A 26640-nucleotide genomic window follows, 5' to 3' on the forward strand; every position below is an offset into this window, starting at 1 on the left:
TGATGTCGTTTTGCGACATCGCTCGTCAGCTCATTATTTATTTATCCTCCTAAATTAAATATTTCTGAGGACAATCACGTCGGAACCCGTTGCAGAATGTACACATATATGTGTTTTTAAAAAATTCCTTGTTGTCTCCTTGTTTGGTGTCTTTTTCTTGTCTCTTGTCCGGTTGTGTGTCTTTGTTTTTCCAGTCTGCTTCTGAAAGGGCAGACTGTGTTCTTCTTGGACTTACTTAAATTTCCATCAAGAATGCAAACAAAGAAAAAAGAAAAATCTACTTTTACTTTTTCTACCTTTTGTCTACCATGTTTGTCCGTATAGTCGGTGGACTTTAAGCAAAAAGGCACTGGCAGTCCGTCTTTTGTGTTGTCTTAGCTGTTAAACGTCCTTTCATGTTGATTGTTCTTCATAGTTTGTGTGTCTTATGTTGATAGGTATTTTTCTATCATTGCAACAAATGTAACGTTATGCTCAGTCGTGTTCAAGTGACATTTTTGTCACGTGTTATTTCATCGAAATGTTAATCGCGATTATTTTTTTGTCTTTCGGTGTTTTCTGAGTTGTTTGTCCCTGTACCATATGTTTTTACAGGTGTATATGTATACCTTCGTTGTTTATGATTTTGCTAATGTTACGTGTGCTTCCCGTTTCAATTAACACCTGATCTTCTTACCAATGTTTTATATCTTTATTTGCAACGTGTGGAATGCAAGTCACTGAATATAGTAAAGAGCATTGCCGTGGGCTTTATTTTTTTTTTATAGTGGATAGGAGGAATAACTCGGCTTTTTCAAATAAAAACATTTTCGTGTCGGCTGAGCGAATTACCTTGATACAATTTGCATTTGTTTCTCGTCAGAAAGGTATTTAATCTGGCACAAGTGCAATTGAGCGGCGGTGTCCTTAAACAGAGGTCTCTAATACACGGATGTTACCGTGCTAAATGAAGTTCTTCAAAAATCACGACCTCTACCGAACACGTGTAGAGGCAATCATAAATAATTTGGTGTGCCAGTTATACCCAATGTCAAGGCTCGTTTTTTTTAAATTGTGCATTACTATATTCATTTTTAAACACCAGTCGGTTTGTGAAAGAAAAAAAAATCTCAACACACGTCAACAACACGTTTACAAATATTTAAATATTATGGTGACATTTGGGCAATGGTCCTTCTTCATAGCACGTGTGAGTTTCTCTCATTTCCTGTTGTAGCTGTGAAGTTTTGTTGACGCCATTGACCTAAATGTACCATTAGCATATGCTTGGCATGGATCTCAAACAATTCATTCTGGCACGTAAAATTCAATTCAGGTGTTTTGAGCACAACAAGAGACTTCCGACAACGAATCGATGCGTTGTTACACAGTATAGCTATATTTGGTGACTTTGCCTTCTCTCGTAAAATGTAGCTCATTGATTACAATGACCCGTATGACTGTAAACCTTTGAAATGACTGTTGCAACCCTAATTTTCATTCGTGGTAACTGCAGAAGGATCACCGGCATCAGTAGACTTACCTGGGAAACCAAGGAGACCTTCGACAGGTAAATGTCCTTGGAGCAACACCTCCCAGGGCAGTACAAGCCCCACTGTTTCTGTGATTAGCCTACGTCTACAGCTATAGATTCATTTAGATTAGAAGCCATATTAGATTGGAAGCCGTATTATGCTGAAGGTTTTTGTTTAAGCTACGTTACAGCACTAATTTTAATGGTATGATTTACATCATCGGTACTAATGTGTGTTAAGTTTACCAATGCTAAACATCGAGTTTGCAAAGTTTTAGGGTTCGTTTTGCAAAGAGGTCATACGTTCAATGCAATGTGTAGTGTGAAACCAACAATTTGAGTTCGTTTTCTGACCACGGCTAACACCGGTGTGGTGAAGTATGGTAGAACGTATCCCGACAAGTGTGGGGAAGCCTTGAAATGGGCTATACATTTAATCAAACTTAACTCGAGGCCCGAAATTCCAAAAGCTGGTACAGGAAATCAAAGGACACCGATTCCGACACCTATCAAATGTGTAGAGCTACAAAACGTGCGATTGTTCATGTTGATGTTTATCACATTGGTAAAATAGATTATTCAACGATAAGATTAGTTTTAAAAAGAAGACGATTACACCACTACGCTCGTGGTGTTGTTTTCCAAGGGGTTTCCTTGGATTTATTTTCTTTTGCAGTAATTGCTGGAAACAAAATGTGTGTTCCGTTTAATGTGTTGCGCATTTTGCTTTGGTGTGTCTGTTGTACAATCTAATTTGTCTCAACTTTTTGTCATAATCTTAAAGTTGTCTTGCTTGCCTGATCCCACCGTCACAATCCCACAGTCATCTTTCATCCTGCTCAGCATTGCTTAGCACTCCAGCATGCTTACATCCCATTCCATTTCTGTTTTCACCACTTGACCCCCCCAATCAAAATTCTTCTTTACCCTTTGCTATTTTTATTATCTATGGTATGCAGCTATACATTGCAAGCTGCATCGTTATCCTTAGGGTTTCTATGGGGTATATGTGAAGTGCACATTCTCTCACACATTTCAGCTTCTTGAAATGGCATCAAGGGATAGTGCATGACCAAGCAGTTAAGAATCTCAATAGAGTGACCCCCACGTTTTGCTTGAAGAACTAACCTGCAACTTCCCAAAGCCAGCCATGTTTTTCTTCCTGACTTATTTGCTCATCCATCAGTCTGATAAACAGTAATTGTTCAACTAATTGTGATATAGAATGAAACAGAAATGCCAAATTCATTACCGAAAAAAATATTTATTTGAGCAACTGTTCCTCTTCTAACACTCACATTAACAAAAAGTAATCGCTGCATGTTATTCATCTGCAACATTTTCACTCTGCCCGCCCATTCCTATAACCGTTATTCGTCATCCGTGCATGTCTTAACCCCCGCACTGCTTGGCTTATTGCAAACTTCCTCATGCTCGTTCATCTGTCGACGAGACGCCTTTCCTCCTGATCACGAGAATACGGCTACGATCTTTTTTGCCGCACCTTTTTGGTTTTTTTTAGTGAGAAAGACCCCATCGCCCAAAGATGACGACAAGAGTAAACTGAAACCCGGGACAGGAAAGCCACCGCCTGAAGAGCCGTCCTTCGCTGGCTTCCAGCTGAAGGCCGTCCCGCTGAAATTTATCAAGAATGTCCAGGAAATTAAGCTCACCGAAGCCGAATCCATAGGCACCTCTGCCACATTCGAATGCCAAGTGTCACCGTCCACAGCCATCACACATTGGCTTAAGGATGGCACCACCCTTCGCGAGAGCCCAAAGCATAAGTTTGTGTCAGACAGCAAAGATCGTAAGCTCAACATTATTGACGTGCAGCTCTCGGACGCGGGTGAATATACCTGTGTAGCTCGCCTCGGTAAAAATGAAAAGACGTCAACAGCCAAACTCATTGTTGAAGGTACCGTATTGTATTATATTCCTCAAATATATTTATACATGCATGCATGTATTTCATTTACAAGATACTGATTTCTTTTTTTACTGTATGCGGTAACCAATGCAATGTTCTGTTGAATTGAGTTTTTGGTACGATTTGACTTACATATCACTGAAATTAAACTTGGGTGATGTTTACCTTTGTGGATAATTTTGTTAAATAATAAGCATTTAGAGAATATACACTTGTTAATGTAATATGCAAGTTTTATACGTACATATACGCAACGTTTTGTAGCTATTTCAACAACAGAACATCCATTAACTATATATGCTACTGCGTAAATTAATCGTGTTTATAATTGATAATTTTATATCATTGAAGTGCATGATGTGTGCACTTTAATAAAAAATTGTTGTTGGGTAAAAAAACACAACAAATGAGCCCCAAAAAACCCTACCTTTAATTCCTCCTCTGTGCACCACGACCAACTTCAGAGCTGCCCGTGGCCTTCCGTAAGGAGCTGGAGGAAGATATCACCGTGTTTGAAGGACAGCCGCTCATGCTCAACGTCGAGATCACGAAGGAGCGCGACATGGTTTGGCGCAAGGATGGGGAAAAGGTCAAGGTCGTTCCGGGAAAGCTCAGTGTCACCACCATCGGCTTGCAGCATTACATCACCATCCAAGGAGCGAAGAAGGAGGACGCGGGCGTTTACACCGTCGAGGTGGAACACCTCAAGTCCACCACGACTGTCAATGTCGAGTGTAAGTGAACGTTCGTCGTTTGTTGCGATCGCAATCGTCATGCATTCGTGGCGTTCTGACACACGACGTTTACGTAACGCAATTGTTTCTCCCGAAATGATTTCGCCGTTTGTGGAATCAACTCACGCCGTGAGCTATTCACGAGTTTTATAAACTTAATAAGAATCATCAATTGCCTTAATTTTTTAAGTGTAGAAATGTTTCTTTGAATAGTATTTTATTTCGATTAGCAGGGTTGGCTACGGGCGGCGCTAAAGAAGTTCAATATACATACACACTTTAAATTTTGCCGCGTTACAACGAAAATTGGCTCAGCTTCATTCGTGCCTCGCGTGAAAATGTTTTGTTTTAATGTAACATTTGGACTCAATTATTATGTTCCAAACCTTTATGCAACTTAAAATTTGGAAGGAAAAAAAAACACAATTAACACAAAAATATATGTTGTTTTGATGAAAATGTGCAACATTTATTTTGGAGATATGCGAACCTTCCCTTCCAAATTTGGCAAAATGAGCGACAATCCTAGAATCGGCAATGAGATTTTAATTCACTATGGGAACCTCATTTGCCAGTAAAAATATGATAATTGGTTTTTTACCCTTCTATCTGGCAACAAAACTGACACCTTTTTACAAGGAGTCATGTTTGCATAGACCGCAATACCTGCAGTCATAATACAAACAAAAGACATAACTCTGATAATGTGCACTGTCCTTGAAGTTGATTGGTCCACACCCGAGACAGCTTTCCTTAGAGCCTAGTCTCACATGGGTTGTTGCTCTCCTTGGGTGTTTGCAGTGGTGAGCAGGGAATGGTTCGTCAGACGGCTCTCCGATCAGAAGGTGCCGGAGAACCACGACGCGGTGTTTGAGTGTGTCCTCGCCAAGGACACGCCAGACATCAAGTGGTTCAAGGGCGATGAGGAAATCAAGCCCAACGACAAGTATGAAATTCAGAAAGAGGGCAACAAGCTGAAGTTGATCATCAAGAAAGTCACACCGGCGGATCTGGGCGAATATGCTGTGGTTGTGAATGGACAGAAATCCAGTGGCAACCTGGATATTGAAAGTAAGTTTAAACACATAAGTCTCATCTTCTGCGAGCACCTGTGTATGCTTTCGCATTGTTGGTGACCCTGGTGGTGGAATACATTTTCAGTATAAAGACAAATACAACTGCGTAGGTTTTCACAGTTGTGCTGCACAGTTGTCCGATGTGTTTCCGGGTTGTACAGCGTTCTGTTGGGCATGATGTCGACGTTTTGGCTCCATGTGCTGGAAGCATCTTCAACAAATTAATTTTAATTTGATGCCAGGAGCTTCCAGCACGTGCCTTCAAACGTCGGCACATCACGCCGCGCAACACGGATTAACGACATCCCAAAAACGCATCGTAGACAAAAAATAATAATATTGCTTTGCTATCTATGCATATAGAAATCCAGTGTTACACTCGGTTGTTGTTGAATGGCTTTTCACGAATTGCGTTTCCCCCCCCCCCCCCACTCTCAAACTTCACAGGACCATACTTCACAGCCAAGCTGAAGGATTACTCGTGCACCGAGAAGCAGCCCGTGACGCTGGAGTGTGAGACCAACCTGCCCGATGTGCCCGCCAAGTGGCTGAAGGACGGACAGCCGCTCAAGCCGTCGCGCAACGTGACGGTGAAAGCGGAAGGCTGCCGCCACATCCTCTTGATCAAGAAGGTGGAGAAGAAGGACAAGGGGACGTACACGTGCGACATTGGCACCGACCAGACCTCTGCTGCGCTCGAAATCGAAGGTGAGCTGCAGCGGACTTGCGTGACCGTCACTAAAGAAACAAGTCAAATTCATCGTCGACAAAGCAGCCTTTGGTCACATAAATACCGCCTTTGCACGCCAATTACAGCTTCCTCAAGTGGTGGTACTTTCTACCAGCAGTGGTTAGGGAAAGTAATTGTACCGTCATATTGGTGGAGAGTGACTGTGCAGTGGTTAGCACTCTGCCCTACGAACCCGATGACCAGAGTTTGATTCTTGGTTGTGACTAACAAGCAGTGGGGAGTGATGTCTGAACGGGTCCTGACCTCCTCTCCTTCAGCAACTCGCACTGGCCAGCGACGTTGGCCAGCCGAGTGAGGTGTGGTTGATAAAGATAAAGATGCCCCGTATAGCCTTAACAGACTGTAGGGGCAAGTGTTGTTAGCGAGCACCTATGAAGGCTGGCACGGCACACTAGGGGGTGGGTGGCCAACACCACGCCCGGCCGCCTTTGTTTCCCTAGCGGCGATGTTTACACATTGCACTATGTACGCATTTTAGGCTGAGTCGACCTAGGGGAGGCCCGGGATCGGTTCAGATAATCGTCACTGGTGTTGGCCGTGAGCGGGAATCGAACTCGGGTCGCCGGGTTCATAGCGCAGCGCGCTAACCGCTACACTATCGCTCCCCACAACCTCCATGACCAACAATGGCATGGGGAGGCCTTCATCCACCAGTGTGTTTAACAATGGATTGTGAAAGATATTTTAAAGATAATTTATTCAATCTATCATTATATATATATATTCGTCTATAAGAGAGGCAATCCATATGAATTTCCAATGTTAAATAAAGAAGTATATGGATTTTTTGTAAACAATGATGATAATTATATTTTAGTTGTTGTTGCAATGGTTTCGTATATTTAACAATGAATATGTTTAAATGCTATATATCCCACTAACATCAACCGCAATTATGACTTAATTATCGATTTACTATATTTTGTTGTTGTTTTTTTTTTTATGCAGAGCGTGACATCAAGGTGGTGAAGCCTCTGTTTAGCGCAGAAATATTTGAGAATGAGACGGCCAGATTCGAGGTTGAAATTTCAGATGAGGACGTGGGATCTCAGTGGAAGTTGAATGGTGAAATTCTGAGTGAATCACCAGTAAGTATTCCTCTGTTTCTTCCGGGTCTTGTGTCTGCATTTACACCTGAATTTTTTGTATCATCATATGAACCGTATGGCGGGACCCCGGGGTCCCGAATAAACGGAAGTCTAAATCCTAATTAATTAATTTGTTTTTAGTGACTTCATCCCACCGCGCACACAAACGCCGCGACCCACCTGGCGCGGATCATTCTGTTGTCGTGTCATGTCCAAGCACAGCAGTGAGGACGAATGCGCAGAAGAAACAAAACTTTGATTAGTCCATCGTGTAGAGCTCGTCGAGAAGAATAGATTGCCAAATCGTTCGCCTTCAACAAACATAAAATGACATCGCAACGCAGTTTATGCGAGAGCCGGGGGCTTATGGGACCCCGTGGTCCCGCCATAAGGTTTATATTTCGACTATAAAATCACCATTACCGTTGCTCATTTCATATTTCCTGAATATTCTCTTTCCCGACAAATGATCTATGAAATATCAAAATCATTAATTAAAGTAACATTTATATATATATTATCCATTGCACGCACTGGTGCATTGCAAAATATTATCAAGATAAGTTTACGTGACGACAATTATAGGATGTCCTAATTTTCCAGGTTAATTTATCAAATGTTCATGTAACTGACAACATGTGCAGTGTGAATATTATTGCGTTCTCAAAGAAGCGATGATTAAAAAAGGCATGGCAGGTTTATGTTAAAGTGAACTTCAGTTGAAGAGCTCAAGTAATTTGATTCAAAACGAAGAGGACACCAAAAGCACAACACAACCCACAATGGTGCGAATCGGCATGTGCTTTTTCAGAACTGTGAGATGAAGATTGAAGGGAAGAAGCACTTCCTTGTGCTGTACAATGTGCCCTTGGAGCAGGCCGGTGAGGTCACCTTCCATGCCGCCAATGCTAAATCTCAGGCTCAGCTCAAGGTCAAAGGTGAGTGATATTTTGCAGTCCAATAACAAACACATGCGCTAGGCAGGCTACGTAAGCACATTGATAATTCATAAAGCCATTAAATACCGACACTGTGTAGCTGAACCACTTGGGCTCCAGGGTTAAATGCACCACTGAGATTGCTGGCTACGGCTCACTTCACTGTGTACATACGTATGTATTTTGAACTTCTTTCACACCATACATAGCCAACCGTGCTAATCGGTGCTGTGCTTTGTCTCGTGTTAAATGACCTTTGGGTGGCACTATCCATCTGAAGTCTGCCTCCAGTGATAATTCCATGGCATAACCCTTGTTTAAGATACTCTGAATAAGGACATTTGCCAAAACATAAGCGTATGCCTTTGTTTTCTGGCATCATGCAGTGTCAATTGTAAATTTAGAGGTTTTTTTTTTACTTGTAGATCACTGTCAATGCACTCAGTTAGTTTGAGTATTTGATTATAGGCAAGGTCAGTGTCAAGTGGTCATCAAAGCAAATGCTCTTGATGTCACTAAACATTGTCATGACATCCTTCCTTCGGCTACATCCCATAGTTGTTGTCAAATTAACACCCTGCCTTAAAGGTCGATATCCCATCATCTGGTTGTTTGTTGGTCCTGCTCTTGACGACTGACCGATGAGCACACACTCCAATGCCTATCTCAGGAATCTGCCCTCTTCTGTTCTGCACACCTATCCCATCCATCATAACCTCCTTTTCCTGCCCGTATCTACAACACTCTTTTTCCATGCTATGTTATGGATTACTATATTGCTTACCCTATCACTCCATGAAAAAAGCATTCACGCGACCAAGCACATGCACAGTATTACAAATATATTTGTTTGCACAGTTGGTTTCGACAGATACGCGATATTATATTGTATGCATTTTTTGTTGTTGTGTGGTATTGCAATGCACCTATTTTACATTTCAGAACTGCCGGTGGACTTCGTGACCCCACTGCGGGACCAGGTGGTTCCTGAGAAGGCTCAGGCCATCTTCGAGGTGGAGTTGAACAAGGCGCCACACAAGGTTATCTGGCTCCGTGGCAACAAGGAGATCAAGCAAAGCGATAAATACGCCTTCAAGCAGGACGGCAAGATCCAGGGACTCATCATCAATGACACCGTCTTTGACGACGAGGGAGAGTTCAGCATCGAGGTTGACGGCAAGAAGTCGACGGCCAAACTCATCGTCGAAGGTGTGTGCTGTGTCTCCAATGGCACACTATTGTTGCATCTTTTCCAGGCTTCGTACATTTGTGTGGAGAATTGCACTTTGCTTGATCCGTTTTCTGAAATACGGGGACGCAGCTTTCCGAGGGTACCCCCTGTTGCACAGCATTGATGTCTGACATTTTACTCCACGTGCTGGGAGCTTCTCGTGGAACTGAATAAAATCGAAGGGTACAATTTAAACGACGTGGTGAACGCTTGCACGGTATTGCGTGCGGAAATTGACCACCGGCAACGACGTTTCCACGCAGGCGTTCGCGTGAACTTCGTGAAGCCGCTTGGCGACAAGACGGCACGGGAGCGCGAGTCGGTGGTCTTCGAGCTTGAGGTGGTGCCACCCGACGTGCCCGTCACCTGGTACAAGGACGGAGTCGAGCTGATCCCGGGCCCCAAGGTGCACATCACCCACGAGGGCACCAAGCACACGCTGGAGCTCAAGGACCTCACGATGGACGACACGTCCCAGATCAAGGCCGTGGCCCTGGAGAAGTCCACCGAGGCCAAGCTTACCGTAGTTGGTGAGTGCCTTGGCCCCAGTAGTAGCTTGTCCTATGTTTACATCTGCTGCGCCGATGTATAGCACTATTTCGCGATCTGATGTTCGTGCATTGTATTTTAAACGTGGTGTCGTTTCACGGATGTAGTTATGAGGACATGGTTTTCCAGAAAGAAGGCATTTTTACCGTGTTTCATTGCTGTTAACTGACAAAACGGACTGCTGGGTAACTGAGTGAACAGAGGTGGGGGGAGGGGCGTTAAGAAACGTGGCCCATTCGTTCCACGGTCGGGTGGGCAGTTCGAACCATCATCCTCCAGATTTGCAAGATTGCATGTCCCGTGTGCTAACCATTGCACCGCAGCAGCCTCCAAAGGGAGTTATGATATTTCTTTACACTGAAACATTCACGTTTATCCACCTTCCATGAAAAGACAATGTAGATGTATTGTAGCAGTATATTGCCTTCCTGAACCTTCATACAAAATAAAGGTATAAAATAATGACAGGTTAGTTCGGTGTCACTGTGAGGAAAGGAATATCTCGATATTTTGGCAGACCGGACTTCTCCAAAGTGTCTAAATATTCCATTGCCTACTGGTGACAGGAATTCATTTGCATTGACTTTTTTCCTCCCCACGTATACATATTTACAATGTTGCCAATACCTCTGATCGACACGCACGTACCATTGTTACGCGCAGAGGGCCCGCCGTACTTCGTGAAGAAGCTGCAGGGCTTCACGGCCACGGAGAAGGATGAGGTGAAGCTGGAATGCGAGCTGAATAAGCCTGGCGTCCCGGTAAAGTGGTTCAAGGACGGCAAAGAGATAAGGCCATCGAAGAACATCTCCATCGTCGTCGATGGGCCGCGACACATCCTTGTCATCAAGCAGGTCTCCAAGAAGGACATGGGAGACTACACCTGCGACTGCGAGGCTGAGAAGACCACAGGACCGCTTGACATTGAAGGCAAGCTAGTCCACCTCATGTGCAGTGTTTAATGTTGATGGGATAAACAGATGAGGCATGTTGAGTGTGAAGTGTGGAATAAATAAAACCATCCGGTAATTCTTAGTGTTACTGGCTAGGCAAGCAGCAATGTCTTTGTAAATTTAATTAAATATTATAATTTGGTACCATGAAATATGTGTTCAAGCTTACAGAGATGACCGTGATTGACTGATGTAAATTCGAATTAATTTACTGCAACGGTGGAAAGCTGCAAATGTGCAAAAATATCATGGATTCTACTAACTCGAGAAACTAGTGAAATAGACTGTAAGCTACAGAAAAGCATTTTTTCACAAAATATTTTTGGCCTCCAAAGATGTGAATTGGTTTCATGGAGCAGAGTCTGCCTCACGTTCAAAATGTCTTAGTTTTGATGCTGAATGCTTACAACATACCCTCATAGTATAAGACCTAAATAATTCACTCTCATGGAGTGTGATGCTAAGCCAATTCAGAGTAAAGTCTGCAACTGGTTATTAACGTCGTATACTCTTCTTACTAAATGTGATTTTATATACTACGACATCTGAGTGTAGAAACACTCAATAATCGGCTGAAAACATTATCATAGATAGGGTACTGCAGAGCATTGGCAATTATTTGTAGTGCTTCCTTCCAGCTCATCTGAAGTCCCACGGGGATTGTGAGATTCAAATTGAACGAATGACGCCACTGCGTAAAACCCCACATTTCGATGACATTAAATTTTCTCCTCTTAATTTTCAAACAGAGCGCGATATCAAAATCATCAGGAACTTGCAGAGCGTGGAAGTGTATGAGAAGGAAACGGCACGTTTTGAGACGGAAATTTCGGAAGGCGACGTCCATGCTCAGTGGAAACTGAAGGGTGAAGTGCTTCACCAATCCGCTGTAAGTATCTCTATACATTACTTCCACCGGATCATAAAACCACAGTGTTCTCTGTATTATATCACGTGAATTTTATGTATATATATATTTTCATCAACACATTCGTCAGCAACACTGTGGCCTTAAAAGGAAAAAAAATTAACCCGTAAAAACAAAGTTTTTCACTATAAATCCTTTATATGCGTGGCGGCTAGAGTCCTCTCGTCCTCTGGCTTGAGATGGCTGCCACCTATGGGTCAGATGATTGCCTGCCACCATTAAGCAATTGGTAATTAAATATAATTTATTTTTTCCTAAAAAGTGTAACATTTTGGAAAACATTTTTCACGAATATGAATTGTCACGCACAACGAGTCTGTGTGCAAAATGTCAGCTCGATTGGATCACGGGAAGTGGGTTAAAAGACGACCGAAAGATTTGCACGGTCGTAAGCGCGCAAGCAAGCAAGCAAGTGAACTTAATATAAAGGATTTAAATATATAACAGGTGACGTTTCTGGCAATAGCCCGAATTTCATAGCCCATTAATAGATACTGTAGGCTGGATGATAAGATATGGAGAATGCACTTAACACTATGGGGCCTGATGGCAATTCCATTTTTTTATGTTAGTCATGGCATATGAAGAGTTACCTAATCGTATCTGTGTGTTACAAGTTGAAACTAAAAATAATATTTTACAAAAAATGTACGCTCATTGAGGCAGCAATTATAGCTAGGTAGGTACAACTATAGCAGGAAGATGTGATCGTATGAGTCTCTTTCCCTGACACCTTGACGTGTCTCCAATGCCATTGGCGACACTTGTCGATAAGAGAGATTTTAGAGTGCCCGTTGGAAGATCTATCGAAATGTTCCATAAAAAAAACAACAGCTTACGGGGAAATATGTTGCCAAACATTTCAACCACGCAACTACCAACTGCAAAGTATAACTTCTTAATAATGGAAGATACTTCGAAAGACACCCTTTATATAAATTGACTTTCTTTACATTTCTCGAAAACAATTTAAATGTCACCTCAGCCTATTGGTCTTCTGGGAGTTTTACCAACAAGTGGCATTTGTTTCGACTCTGGTCTAGTTTAAATCTTCTCGGTCTTATCGGTAGAGACATGCTTGTGATCAAATGCCATTGGTTTACCTGATGTTATTGGTAAGAGCTCTGCCCCTGTTTGTTCCCCAGGATGTAGATATTAAGGAAGAAGGCAAGCAGCATGTACTGATGCTGTACAACGTTCGGCTGGACCAGACTGGAGAGGTTACCTTCCAGGCTGCCAACGCCAAGGCTAGCGCTGGGTTGAGAGTTAAAGGTTTGTGATCTCACCAAATGACCTTGCTGTATTCAATACCGGCATCTCACATTGTACTTAAATAACAAAGGTGTGGGAACCTCACCTTTCAAATCCAAGGAGTCGTATTTAAATACGTGTACTTAGTGAAAATAATTTAAGATTTTAACACTGGCACTACTTTACAATTTAAAACAAACGCTACATTCTCATGCAGGTAAGTTTGCAACAGACCATCGCAGCTGGCTGACATTTCCTGATTGGTCCATTGATAAAAAATCACTGCCATGGCTGGACCCCCTCCGTTTCATCCCCCCCGACTGCTCGGCCATCCAGAAATCGAGCTCGACTTCAAGAGCCCCCTGGAGGATGTGACCGTTCCGGAGAAGAGGCAGGCACGCTTCCAGTGCGAGCTCACGAAGGAGGTGCCTCTGGCGCTTTGGATGCGCGGCTCCGAGCTGATCAAGAGCGGCGATAAGTATGACACCATCACCGAGGGCAAGAAGCACATTCTGGTCATCAACAGCGCCACGTTCGACGATGAAGACAGCTACACCATCAAGGTGGAAGATAAGACGTCCACTGCCAAGCTCACCGTTGAAGGTACCTTGGACAGCTGCACCTCGACCAATGTCCTGGCATAATTGTTCGTCTTGTGTCTGTCTTCTAGCTTGCTTGCTGACATGGCTGAACTGCTGTTCTTTTACTGCAGAGCCTTCTTAAATCTTTCTTTTTGTTTCCATTGTTTTTCATTGTACGGCTCCTTATGAACATTCACCAAGTGGTGCTCATGACGCTCATTTTAATTAAATGTGTTCTTTCGACTTCTCGTACCAGCCCTTCGGTTTGAGTCGCAAGGGCTTCGAAGCCACCGCTGCACCTTTACACTTTCCGCGCCGTCGCATTCCGTGCGTTCGGTGCGACAGAAAGAACATTGCGACTAGGACTTCGCCTCCCATTAATGGCCGCGTGATTTTTCTCCCGACGTATAAATCATCAGGCATCAGGCTTCAATTTTTGACGCCGCTCAAGGACCAGACGGTGAAGGAGCGCGAGACCGCACGCTTCGCCCTTGAGCTGTCGCACGAGAACATACCGGTGACGTGGTTCCGCAACGACGTCAAGCTCCACCCGAGCCGCGTCGTGGTCATTCAGGTCGACGGCAAGAACCACAGCGTGGAGTTCAAGGAGGTCACCTTGGATGACACGTGTGAGGTCAAGGCCACGGCCATTGACAAGTCCACCAAAGCTCAGCTTATTGTCCTGGGTATGGCCGCTTTTGTACATTTCAAGTTTCTCGTTACGTTGCTGTCGAATGTTCATTTGGCTTGTTTTCTTTATAGGACATCCTCAGTCTTCATATAATTTGTTGTCTGTGCTTACGTTTTCTCCATTTCATGTCGCACGTTCAATCAATTTCAGTTCATATACTGCTTAAAGCAGTATTCGTAACAGGAATACTTTTTTTTCATTAATTCCACTGTACGTTGTTTTGTAAAAAAATGCAAAAGTGTATTTCTGCCTTTTTTGTATGCTCTTTAAAATGTGTTGTCATCTGTTGATTGAACACATTAATCACCCCTCTTGAAAGGCACTCCTGCCTCCGTGACAAAAACAAAACACCATTGTTACGTTCACGAAACATAATAGATATATGTGTAAAAAAAAGTTAAACCGGTGCGAATAACATCGAACGAAACTGCCGCCGAAAAATCTGACTACAATTCCACCGCGGTGGCTTCGCCCCTGCGCAGAGGGTGATCCGTTCTTCACTCAGAAGATACAGGACTTCACAGCCACAGAGAAGGACGAGGTCACGCTCGAGTGTGAGCTGAACAAGGACGTGCCCGTCAAGTGGACCAAAGACGGCGTTGAGATCAAAGCCTCCAAGAACATCGCCATTCGGTCAGATGGATTGAGGCGCATACTTACCATCAGGAAGATAGAGAAGAAGGACAAGGGAGAGTACGTCTGTGACTGTAAAACGGACAGCACAAAGGCCGCGGTCAACATTGAAGGTGCCACTCGTAGATCACTCTCACTCATGTTGCCCTGCTACATTTCTCTCCATCAATCATTTCAAACTCGTTCCATCTTAAGAACGCGTGCAAATACAGCGAATGCTTTTTCGCAGTTTTGCTCCATAGCTCTCTGATGTGTCGTGCAGCACGATGTCAAGAGTTTCTCTCCGCTGGCTTCGAGCTCCGCGTGTTCCAGATTTGCCATATTTCGAAAATCAACTGGCAAATTGACTCAATTTGGGATTATACGTTTCAATCATCGCACTCCTCGCCCCCCTACTGGTAGACTAATGCCCTCGGTCACTCTTGAAAACAAGACCCATCCTGGTCTCTTGAGTTTTCCCAATGGTTAAACAAAATAAACTTGAACTTCTTACGGGAATTAAAATTGCGCCACTCTTGGCTTAAAAAGCGTCCAGGACAAAATGTCGGTCGTCATGCTGAGCAACGCGCGGTATAACCGAAAGCATGTCAGAGAGCAATGTGTCTTTGTAAAAAAAAATGTAAACAACATCATTCCACAAAGTTGAACAATTTATTTGCTGCCATCAAACTTGAGAGGCCAGTAAAATTGTTTCAACTCTTTCTTGTCTGACGATCCTTTTCAGATCGTACCATTTTCCACGTATATACAATCATATTTCTGAATATACAATCACATTTGTATATTTGTATATACCGTACGATCATTTGTATATGTACAACCATATTTCATTCTTTTTCATTTCGCGCTCATTTAATCTGAAAGCTGTGCTCATGCACCTTCGAGGTGTGGCGGCGGCTATAGTGCTTAACCTCGTAACTGTTGGAAATATCCAGATCGCGACATCAAGGTGGTCCGTCCGCTGTACGGAGTGGAGATATTTGAGAAGGAAATGGCACGTTTTGAGGTGGAGATTTCGGAAGACGACGTACATGCGCAGTGGAAGCTGAAAGGAGAAGTTCTCACACAGTCTCCCGTAAGTACAAAATCACTCGCACTCTGTGGGAAATCTTTGTCACTTACCCCTTGAATGATTCCGCCGGGATTACGCGGCAGAGGTGCGTGCAAAACTAACGTCCCATGCGTTAACACACAGGACTGTGAGATGAAGGAGGAAGGCAAGAAACACATCCTCATTCTTTACAACTGCCACCTGGACCAAACTGGAGAAGTCTCTATCCAGGCAGCGAACGCTAAATCGGCAGCTAATCTTAGGGTGAAAGGTACGCGTCTATTCGTTGCATGTGTTGCATAAGGCATCTTTTTTTTCCACTGCATAACCGAGCTGTGCCAAGTTAGCCCAGCATGGCTCCAGAGGTGCCACTTTCAAAAGCCGATACTCTGAAGTGCCATTTAATGAAAGAGTCAATTAACCCACTGCTTGGCTCTGCTTAGCCCTGAGCCAAATTCAGAGGTCTTATGCGGCCAGAGTTTTGTGATTTGATCTGCATTTTGAGGGCCTCATGCTGGCATGGCGAGGATGTGCCAGTGGAAAAGCGGTATAATTGTCAGATACCGAACAGATTTAAGCAGCAGCCACTTATCCCACAATCAAAAATATCAATCGTGAGTTGTTGCACGTGTACTTGCCATTACGATCGGTTCACCTTCAATGTCATCCCACGTTGCAGAGATCCCTCTCACCTTCCTCACACCACTGCAAGACGTCAAGGTCTATGAGAAGGATGAAGGCAAGTTTGAATGCGAGGTTTCAAGACCGCTGAAATCATTCCGCTGGCTTAGGGGAACTCAGGAAATTTCGTCTGATGACAAGTACGAAATCCTCACTGATGGCAAGATGCACTCCCTCATCATTAAATCGGCAACCTTTGACGATGAAGCGCGATATACATTCGAAGCCGAAGACAAACATACGACTGCCAAGCTGATCATTCAAGGTAATGGAGAGATAACCGCAATGGAAAATGGTTGAACCCACCCAATCTCACCTGCTTCTAAGTCATGCCCTTAAACTGATGCACACAATCTGTTATAAAACGTATTATAATTTAATCAAGTCCACTTTTCATTCTATTGATGTTACCAATGTAATGCGTTACGACAGAGTGGCTCCGTAAATAAAAACATCTACACTGAAAGTACAAGTTATATTTTTAGCAGAGACTTGTTTTGTGATATGTCATAGATATTTAAGTTAATGAAGGCACAACCAGAGCTCTCCGTGGAGTTCTATAGCTCTCTCCCTCTCATGAAGGTTATTTTTCCAGCATTGGCATGAGCATGAAATTACAGGCCTGGGTCTTATACTGTTTAAGACCCTACAGTTAATCCTCTCTTAAATATAATTTGACCTCTAGATGTCCCTTAGTTTGAGGGCCGCTTAATGTACCCCATAAAAATACTTGATTTATTTTATATAAAGTCCACATGGCGTACGTATTTATTATGCTATCAACAGGAAATAATGGTTTCCATAAAAGATATTTTTTTTTATCATCACTCACCTGCTAGCAGACTGTTGGCCATTTGCAGGCCAGTACTGCTACACAGGGACAGCTGCCACTGGGATCCAGGACATTTGATTTGTGGAGATGAGATGCGACTTAAGGCGCTTTGTTTTTGCCGAGGCATTTAAGCGCCATATAAATTAAAATCCTTTATCCAAATTCTCCGTAACGAAGTTTTTTTTTTTTACCCAAAAATGAAGGCATTCGCCTGGAGTTCGTCACTCCCCTGAAGGACCTGACGGTCAAGGAACGCGAGACGGCCGAGTTCACCATCGAACTCTCGCACGACAACGTCCCGGTGATCTGGTACCGCAATGATGCCAGGATTCACCCGAGCAAGGCCGTGCTGCTGACGGACGACGGCAAGAAGCACTCGGTGACCTTCCAGAACGTCTCGATCGATGACACTTCTCTCATCAAAGTTGAGGCCATGGGCAAAAGCTCTGAGGCCAAACTGACCGTTTTGGGTAAGGTCTTGGTTTGCTTTTGCTTTCTCTCTTGTCACCCACGTTCTTAAGTTTCTTACGTGCCTTGAATCTTTGCACTGTGCTTCCATTTAGTCGTTGACTGGGCAGCTTTGTTCAACTGGTCAAAGTTGATTCAAGTGCTCTGTCATCACTAATCATATCCTTGTGTGTTTCGATAAGCCCTTGCATACCAAACCAAGGGCATATTTCTTCTTAAAATGTATTTTTATTCATGCCATCGACCATGTGTTTACCATTATTTTTGTTGTTGTTTTAATACCATGTTGAAATCACAGTCATTTAACCCGTATCCAGTCACCGTTTTCTTTCATGCCTCACACATCCCAATGTAACATTTCAGTTACCCCAAAGTGGAACTGACTTGTGAATGATTCTTCGAGTTCCTCCTTGTTCATTTTCATTCCATCGGTCACGTTACTTCTTCGTATACGCTTGCCCCTTGCCCAAGATCTGATGGGACTCTCAGGTCATCAGTAGGGTAAAGTAAGTTGAGCTTATGACGACGATGGCTTGAACGCCCTCCTATGAATCGAACATGTACAGAGGGCGAACCGTACTTCACCCGCAAGCTCCAGGACTACACGTCCCTCGAGAAGGACGAGGTGACCTTCAAGTGCGAGATCAGCAAGGCGTCTGCCCCCGTCAAATGGTACAAGGACGGCCAGGAGATTTCGGCTTCCAAGAACGTGCAGATGATCGCCGACGGCAAGCTGCGCGTCTTGACCATCAAGCGAGCGGCCCGCAGCGACGAAGGAGAATACTCCTGCGACTGCACCTCTGACAAAACCTCGGCTAAGCTCAACATCGAAGGCAGGTTTTCACCATCCGATGTTAATTGTGTGCGAGTCTTGCTTTCACACTTGAAGTGGGGGGGGGTGGTTGCAATAGACCCATGAGATAAATGTTAGTTTTAACGTTTTTGCCTGGGAATTACAAAAAATAGATAACTACTATTCGGAATTATGTTCACCTCAAGTTCTGCAATGTTCTTTAAACAACGAAGTAAAAAAACAACAACTGTGAGCCACTTTGGAGTTCACCAGGCAATGGCAGCAGAGGAATTGTATTGAATACGAACTGCAGAGCTTTGAGTGTCGGTTTCTTGTATACGTGGGTTTTTTCCAGCTTCTCGCTATCCTCCCACATTCCAAACACTCGTTAAGCTCTAGTATTATTATGAGTGTTAAATAGGCTGTAATGAAAGGAGACCAACGATTCCTCTTGATGAGTTGTAAACATGCCGTGTCTGTGTGGACACTTTGCAGAGAGGGACATCAAGATGACGAAGCCCCTGTACAGCGTGGAGGTAACGGAGTTGGAGACGGCACGATTCGAGTGTGAGATCTCAGAGGAGGATGTCCACGCTCAGTGGAAACTCAAGGGAGAAGTTCTTCACCCCTCTGTGGTGAGCATCACAATGGGTCACCTTTGCGTGCGTGCGGAAATTATTTAGCGCCGTACGTCGCCAACCGTGTTAATCGGAGGTGTAAGTGAATGTCAACTTTGGGACATTCAAAAACACCTCGCTTCTTCAAAGTCAGTAATTTTTGACACATGCTTCCCCCTGAAGTATTATTTGTCAGTGTCACTGGGCTTTCACCTGCTTTGATATTATAAGTGCGTTATACTGGTAGGAACGAAGTGAACCAGCCTACAATAGATTATATCGTCCGTCCGTCCGATGTCCGATTAGGTGTAGCAACATCGCCCCCTACTGCAAACACTTGGCAGGACCCTACAAAAACCTTTAGACTCAGTGAGGCTTTCCTGGCTAAACAGGTGTAACATTCCCTTATAATTCCCGGAGATAGTTTTTTATTTAAACATTTAAATTCAAAATTAACTCACAGCGGCCTAAAGCCTACAGCTAGGCCTAAAGCCTAGAACTAGGCCTCAAACTCTCCCTTCGTATCGTACCCCCGCCATTTCATTTTATTATAGCCATTCATTTGTTCGTTCCTACCAGCCCACCCCGCAGGGACCTGTTTGAGACTACAAATATAACTGTCATTCATGTGACTTATCCCACAGGACTGTGAAATCAAACAAGAGGGGACGAAGCACTTCCTCATCCTCTACAATGTGCTGCTGGGCCAAGCTGGAGAGGTCAGCATCCAGGCTGCCAACGCCAAGTCTGACGCTCAGCTCCGGGTGAAAGGTCAGCATCGCGCTACTCCGCTCACGTTTTGTTGTTCTTCAAAACTTCGACCCGTTACGCTTACAGGTAGCTCTCGGTTATCTGGGGTCGTGGGATCGTGGGGGTGGCCCGGATACAACAAAAAGAAGGATAATGTAAAACGCACGAAAATTGTGCTTCTGCGAACTGCCATGATTGTCAACCTGTGTAAAGGAAAAAAAAACGTAACAAATCCATCAAATAACACGGTCTTAAGAGAATATATAATATTTATGTATGCATGTTGAACTTCGGAACGTCCTTTGCCAGTAGCAAAATATGATAATTGTTTTTTTTATCCTTTTATCTGGCAACAAAACTGACACCTTTTTTACAAGGAGTCATGTTTGCATTGACCACAATACCTGCGGACCAATCAATTTTAAGGACAGTACATAGATTATTTTGTTTGCATTCCGACCGCAGGTATTGTGGTCAATGCAAACATGACTCCTTGTAAAAAAGGTGTCAGTTTTGTTGGCAGATAAAAGGGTAAAAAAAACAACGATCAAACGATGTTGAACTTCTTTTACACACCGTATGTAGCCAAATGTGCTAATCGGAGGTGCGATATTTAATCGACAACATTGCGGGAAATGTGTAGCCCATCTTCAGAACAGAAAGATTCTATCAAGAATGAGAATAGGTTTTGCCCTTTTCTCTGGCAACAAACAGGTGTTAAGATGTTAAAACACCAAACTGAAACCTTTTACAAGGAGTCATGTCTGCATTAACCATAATACCTGTGGTCAGAATGCAAGCAAAAAACACACTGATAATATATGCATTGTCCTTGAAACTGATTGGTTCACACCAGAGACAGCTTTCTTTTGAGCCTCGTTTCAAAACGGTGTTAGACCAGAGGATGCCAAAAGGCGTACGTTGTCTATCATATATATGTGCACATAAATGTTTTAATATGAGGGCAGTGTTATTTAAAATGCGTTCAGTGATTAGAGTTGGCGCATATGCACCACTGCCAATACAAAAATCACGGAAAAAAACATTTCAATTTGAACGTTTTCAGTTCACTTGCCGACGCGCGTCGCGGGTCGCATGAGCACCGAGTCCCTGTCCCTTCAACGAGTGAGGAGCACCTCCTGGTAGAACCTCCACACACGTGAGAGGCATGAATGAGCATGGCGAGCTCACAGCCTGTGTAACCCACCTACGCACAGTCGAGAATTAGCTGTACATCCTGTTGGTATCGGTATCGTGTCGAGCGCAGGCACGCGGTGCCTCTGTAATTCTCAAACACGACAGGCACGTTGCAAACGTACGAGCTTGCTGACAAGATCTCGCCTTGCACCCTGCTAAAGTGAAAGCATATTAGCTTATGCCAACCGTAGCTTGTTAAGTAACCCTCGGCATGTATTACGGACCAGGCGATTTTTTTTTACGCGCCCACTGCGTCCATCACTTGAGCAACCGTCAAGCAGCAATGCCAGCAAAGGTGTCTGTGACCATGTATGGGATTGGCAGCTGCTCCGCTATGTCAAGCATCCCCATTATTTTCGACTGGCGTCGGTCTTTGAGTGATGGCAGCGCGTCAGGCCTACGCGCTTAGGTCCATGAGGGGGCTTCCTTCGGTGTGATTGGCAGGACCAGGCTGATGACCTTTTTATATTTAGCCCTCGCCCCTGTTAACGGTGATGAAATTGGAGCTATGGCGACGGGCAGGACACACGGGTGCTCCTGGCACGGACGTCCACTCACGCTTCAGCAGCTCGCAGGAGGAGGGGGGGGTGGTTCCTGTCGTTGGCAGCCGATAGCCGCCGTGCCAACGTTCTCGCTCGGCCAAGTTGCACGTGCCGCGTGCCGCAATGGAACCGTGATCGCTTTTGTTGGGACCTCAAGTCTACTGATTTCCATTGGATTAAACAATGTCTCCCGACCCCACAGCACGGGTGGTGAGCCTGCTGAAGCCGCTGAGGGACGTGACCGTGACGGCCGGAGAAACCGCCACGTTTGACTGTGAGCTTACCTTCGAAGGGGTCGAGGTGGTTTGGTTCCTTGGAGACCATCAGCTGGAGCCGAGTGACAGGGTGAGTGTGCACGTTTCTCATTTGATCTCATTTGATTTTAAAACAATATTTCGTTGAATGGTCGTTGCTGAGCAGGTGTTATAATTGCGGCATTTGTGAGCCACTCTGCTCTATGTGTGATTTTGTCGAAAGGAAATGGCTTTGGTATATTTATTTTATTGTAGACATTTTTGTAAATTGTGTATTTTATTAAATGCATTTGCCAGATAGGTGTGCTTTGTAATTTTATGAATGTTGAGCAAAATTTAAGTCTAAAAGTTATTATTTTAATTGCTTTCATCGTCGTAGAAGTTTAATCATTGGTATTAAAACTATTATTTAACTTTATTCCACATAAATTATTTACTAAAATCATCATGCACGCTAGTAGGTACATTTGCTTCTTTTAAGTTATCGGAACTCGTAAGTGTAAAACGAACGGAGATAAATCACGCCGTGGTTTAAATCTTGCTCTAAGTTTAACTTTACATCGGCGTTTAAAATAGTAAATGTTTCACGGCAAAAACGTTGCCACGGTTACAAATGTAAAACGTTATGAATAACATGTTAATTAAAACAAAACTTCTGTCATGTTTTTTTTACTCTTTCTGCATTTACCGAATACTGGTATTTCATAATGATTTGCCCGCGAAGTATAGTGTGCATATTTCATTCGGGCATGTCATTTAAATTACTTATTTTTATAGTCGTGGGAGTTTTATCCAATAATGTATGAACACATTTAAACTTAGTTGTGGCGGGTGAATGTATTATGCTTGTGCAAGCAAGCAGGCTTAAGCCACTTAAGTACTTAACACAGATAGTATATCTGAACTATTCCGGCTATGTACAGCAACAGTTGATGGGCGCTATTTTTAAACCCACTTTCTCAGCATTCGCCCCGGCAAAGGCTTTCCATCGACACAGCGAAGTGCTTGAGAGCAAACAAGTGTTTATTTAAAACTACATTCTTTTCTAAGCGGAGCCCCATATATGTGCGCAATAAGGCAGGTGATGCCACTTTGCAGCATGAGACTTGTTTCCTAAAACAATTCATCGACGCAGCTTCAACTAATTTATTTCGCGTTCCCATTCAATGTACACATTTGTGCTGCAGTAAAAGACAATTGGACGTTGTCTTTATATAGATATGTGTGATGTATGATAAACGCACTCTCTGGGACGTGCATTTACCGTTCGGCTGTCGGTCCCTGATTGATAATCGATTTTGGGTCAGATCGCGTGAGTAAAATGTGTGTCGTAAACCCTCCTCCACCCCACACAGACATTTAATAACGTTGTCACGTGAATCAAACGTGCACATTTATTCCAGCTTTAGCAGGACCAACCGGTGTGTTGGAGGAGTCCAAAACTTAACACAAATGTGGTACTTACAAAATCTGACCCAAAAAAAACACATCTTGAATCGTAATATAGGTCGTGAAAGCATGCGTGATAAATATAATATATCGGTCACTCCGAGTGTATGCTTACTTTTGCAAAGAAAGGAAGTTACGAACCTTATAACATCATAAAATGATGCCAAATGTGATTGCGATGACCGCAGCAACTTATGTGTGAACGTGTGAAAGAAGATCCAACGTTATTAGTTATATTATAACGTTATTAGTTAAATGATATTCGTTTTATTTTACGTTGATACAATTGGGACTGGACAACATCGTGAGTGATTTTTATTTGAATGATCTTCTCGGACTAGAAAGCTGAAATTTGGCACAAACATAGCTCAACTGTGTTTTTAATGAAAAATATCAGAACATTTACATTATCCTTAATTTTGACCCCAAAAATTACATTGCTGAAAGTTGATTGGTTTTACTCGAAGAGGGCAGGGTCATCCGCAAATTCTAAAAGTGTAATTTTAAATCTATATCAACTGAGTTTCTTCCCATGTTACGTGATACTAAAAGCTCACACAAAGCACGGAAAATCCCGCTTCATACAGTATAATCGATTCAATCTGTAAAGCACACACTCATTTCATTTTTGTATTCAAATATAAGGAAGGGTGAACACAAATGAACATGTCAAACGACGACATTTTTATCTCATCCACAGTGCGTGCGTGCGTGTGTGTTTGATGGGGAGCGGTGGTGCTGTCGGTTTTGCGCACTGCGCTACAAACCCGGCGATCCGGGTTCGACCAATAACAGTGGCGAATATGTGAATCTGTTACGGGCCTCCAGAAGTCGACTGAGCATTACATGGGTACTTGGTGCGAAGTGTAAACATAGCCACTAGGAAGACAAAGGCAGCCGGGTGTGGTGTTTGCCTCTCAGCCACTCGTGTGTTGTGCCCGCCCTTCATCGGTGCTCGCAAACAAGAGATTCTCGCAAACACTACTTGCCCCAACAGTCTGTTAAAGGCTACATGGGGGGATCTTTGTCTGTATTTGCATCCTTTTGCAATGTAATGTAAATGTTATGCAAATAGTCATTTAAGAAACGCAAATTCATGCCAATAGCATCTCCGATGCGCACTGCTGTCTCGTCACGCCGTGTTCATTAAATACATTGTAAGATCTCTCTTTGAAGTGGTTGAACTCAAGGTTTTTTGTTCTTGAGTTTGACGGGTAGAGAGTTCAATGCGACAGACCAGGGGGCGCGCCTTCTGAAAAGCGCGGGGTTCCCAATACATCTCTAGGCGGGGTTCATGTAACAACAACGACGAGATCACCACAAGCAGTAGCAGACCTGCGGTGTTGTCATGTCTGATCGTTGGCAACAGGCTGTGCATAAATCTAACAAATAACTGGGGTTGCCTTTCATACCATGCATAGGCACTTATATACGGTCAGGCAGAGCTTATACTTTACACGCTGTGGAACCAGAAGACAATGAAGTTCTTCGCGCAGTTTGGTTTGCACTACAAATTGCCTGACATTTAAACAAACTGTTTTTGGATGTGCCCAGGTTGTGCCGCGTGCCGACGGACGGGTGCACACGCTCATCCTCAGGGATGTGCAGCTCGAGGAGGCTGGCGACGTCAAAATCACAGCCAAAGACTTTGGCGTGTCGGCCAAGCTCATCGTGCTCGGTATGTTTCAGTGCAATTAATGTCCGCATTGTTTCCACAACCCTGGCTCTGTGCGTGTCGGCAACATAATGTGCCTACCCTTTCGTGAACCTCCCGTGCCCTTGGTAATGCTTTCTGATTCTACTCGGTGGGTGTTTGCCGTTGTGCTGTGTAGGTGTCCGATGTGTTTTTGTGGGGTCGTGCCATGTGCCGTTCGGTAGAATGTCCGACGTTTCGCTTCCACGCGCTGGGACATTCTTGACTGCTGTCTGGCACGTGGAGCGAAACGTCAGACATAATGCCAAACTTCACGTGGTACAACCCCAAAACAAATCAGTGCTCTTTTTTAACATTTTATTTCGTTAAGCTGACATTGGAACTTCTTCACTTGATGCGTTGCATCTATTTTGCTCGTTCGCTAAAATGATCTTCATCATTGAAAATTGCGATCGATTGTTGTATGTATGTTGAACTTCTTTCAAACCGTACGTTGCCAACTGTGCTAATCGGAGGTGCAATGATTCGGTGTTCGTATTCAGAACCACCTGCTGAGTTCACCAAGCCCCTGGAGGACCAGACAGTTGAGGAAGAGGCCACGGCCACTTTCGAATGCGAGATTTCGCGAGAAAATGCGGAGGTGAAGTGGTACAAGGATGGAAAGGAACTGCACAAGTCCAAGAAGTATGACATCATTTCTGAGGGCAGAGTCCGCAAGCTGGTCATTCATGACTGCATGCCAGAAGATGCTAAGAACTACACTTGCGACTCAAAAGACTTCAAGACCACAGCTTCCCTCATCGTGGAGCGTGAGTACAGTATTATTATGATTTCACATATATATAGTCTATACGCAGATATGTTAAGAAACATACACTAATGTACAGTTTGTTTAATTATATTAATATTCATTACAATTATCGCTTGTGTATTCCAGCCCCACATGTGGAGTTTTTGAAGCCGTTGTCCGACCAGGAGGTCATTGAGAAGGAGACTGCCAAATTCGAATGCGAGCTCTCACGTGAAAATGCAAAGGTACGGCACGAGCAAAATCTAAAATGCAATGCTGAGCGTTAGAGTTCAGGAAATTGAAGACAATGGGTCGTTGATCAGCCTCTATCAGATGCCTTCAGCAAGGATTTGTTTCGATTTTCAACATATTTTGTTGTTCATACACACCTTTTGCATCTTCCAAGACATATGCTTTAGCGTGGAGGATTAGACCAAATACCCTCTATGAAGGGCTGTCTAGAGGTCCCTCCAGTGGAGGCCTTTCTTCTGCCTGCAGTGGTGTGAGCGGGCAATTGCAGGGCTGCACCTTTACCATTTAAACTGTCACCTTTCCTCAATAACCTGCAAACGGACTGGATGGCACAGTGGGGAGAGTGCACAGCCTGCAAGATAATGGTGGCGAGTTTACATCCGGCACAGGGCGTCAACTCGGCCCTTCCTCACTCTGAGGCCGAAAAGATGAGTGCCATTATTTGGCGGATAATTATCAACGG

The 26640-nt window shown here is 43.8% G+C and overlaps 1 protein-coding gene across 1 annotated transcript in view; it reads left to right on the forward strand.

Moving 5' to 3' along the window:
• Positions 1-26640, forward strand: part of LOC144938213 (titin-like) — a 335325-nt gene that overhangs the window by 175203 nt on the left and 133482 nt on the right. The window contains 26 exon segments of the mRNA XM_078866029.1: positions 1496-1549; positions 3036-3431; positions 3908-4177; positions 4979-5248; positions 5701-5961; positions 6953-7092; positions 7904-8030; positions 8973-9239; positions 9525-9791; positions 10474-10740; positions 11513-11652; positions 12837-12963; positions 13279-13545; positions 13943-14209; positions 14697-14960; positions 15783-15922; positions 16043-16169; positions 16578-16844; positions 17615-17881; positions 18446-18716; positions 19172-19307; positions 19934-20060; positions 21981-22123; positions 25036-25159; positions 25678-25944; positions 26073-26170. Coding sequence (XP_078722155.1) covers positions 1496-1549; positions 3036-3431; positions 3908-4177; positions 4979-5248; positions 5701-5961; positions 6953-7092; positions 7904-8030; positions 8973-9239; positions 9525-9791; positions 10474-10740; positions 11513-11652; positions 12837-12963; positions 13279-13545; positions 13943-14209; positions 14697-14960; positions 15783-15922; positions 16043-16169; positions 16578-16844; positions 17615-17881; positions 18446-18716; positions 19172-19307; positions 19934-20060; positions 21981-22123; positions 25036-25159; positions 25678-25944; positions 26073-26170 — 5351 coding nt within the window.

Source organism: Lampetra fluviatilis, chromosome 21 (genome assembly GCF_964198595.1).
Source record: "Lampetra fluviatilis chromosome 21, kcLamFluv1.1, whole genome shotgun sequence".
NCBI classification, from domain to species: Eukaryota; Metazoa; Chordata; class Hyperoartia; order Petromyzontiformes; family Petromyzontidae; genus Lampetra; species Lampetra fluviatilis.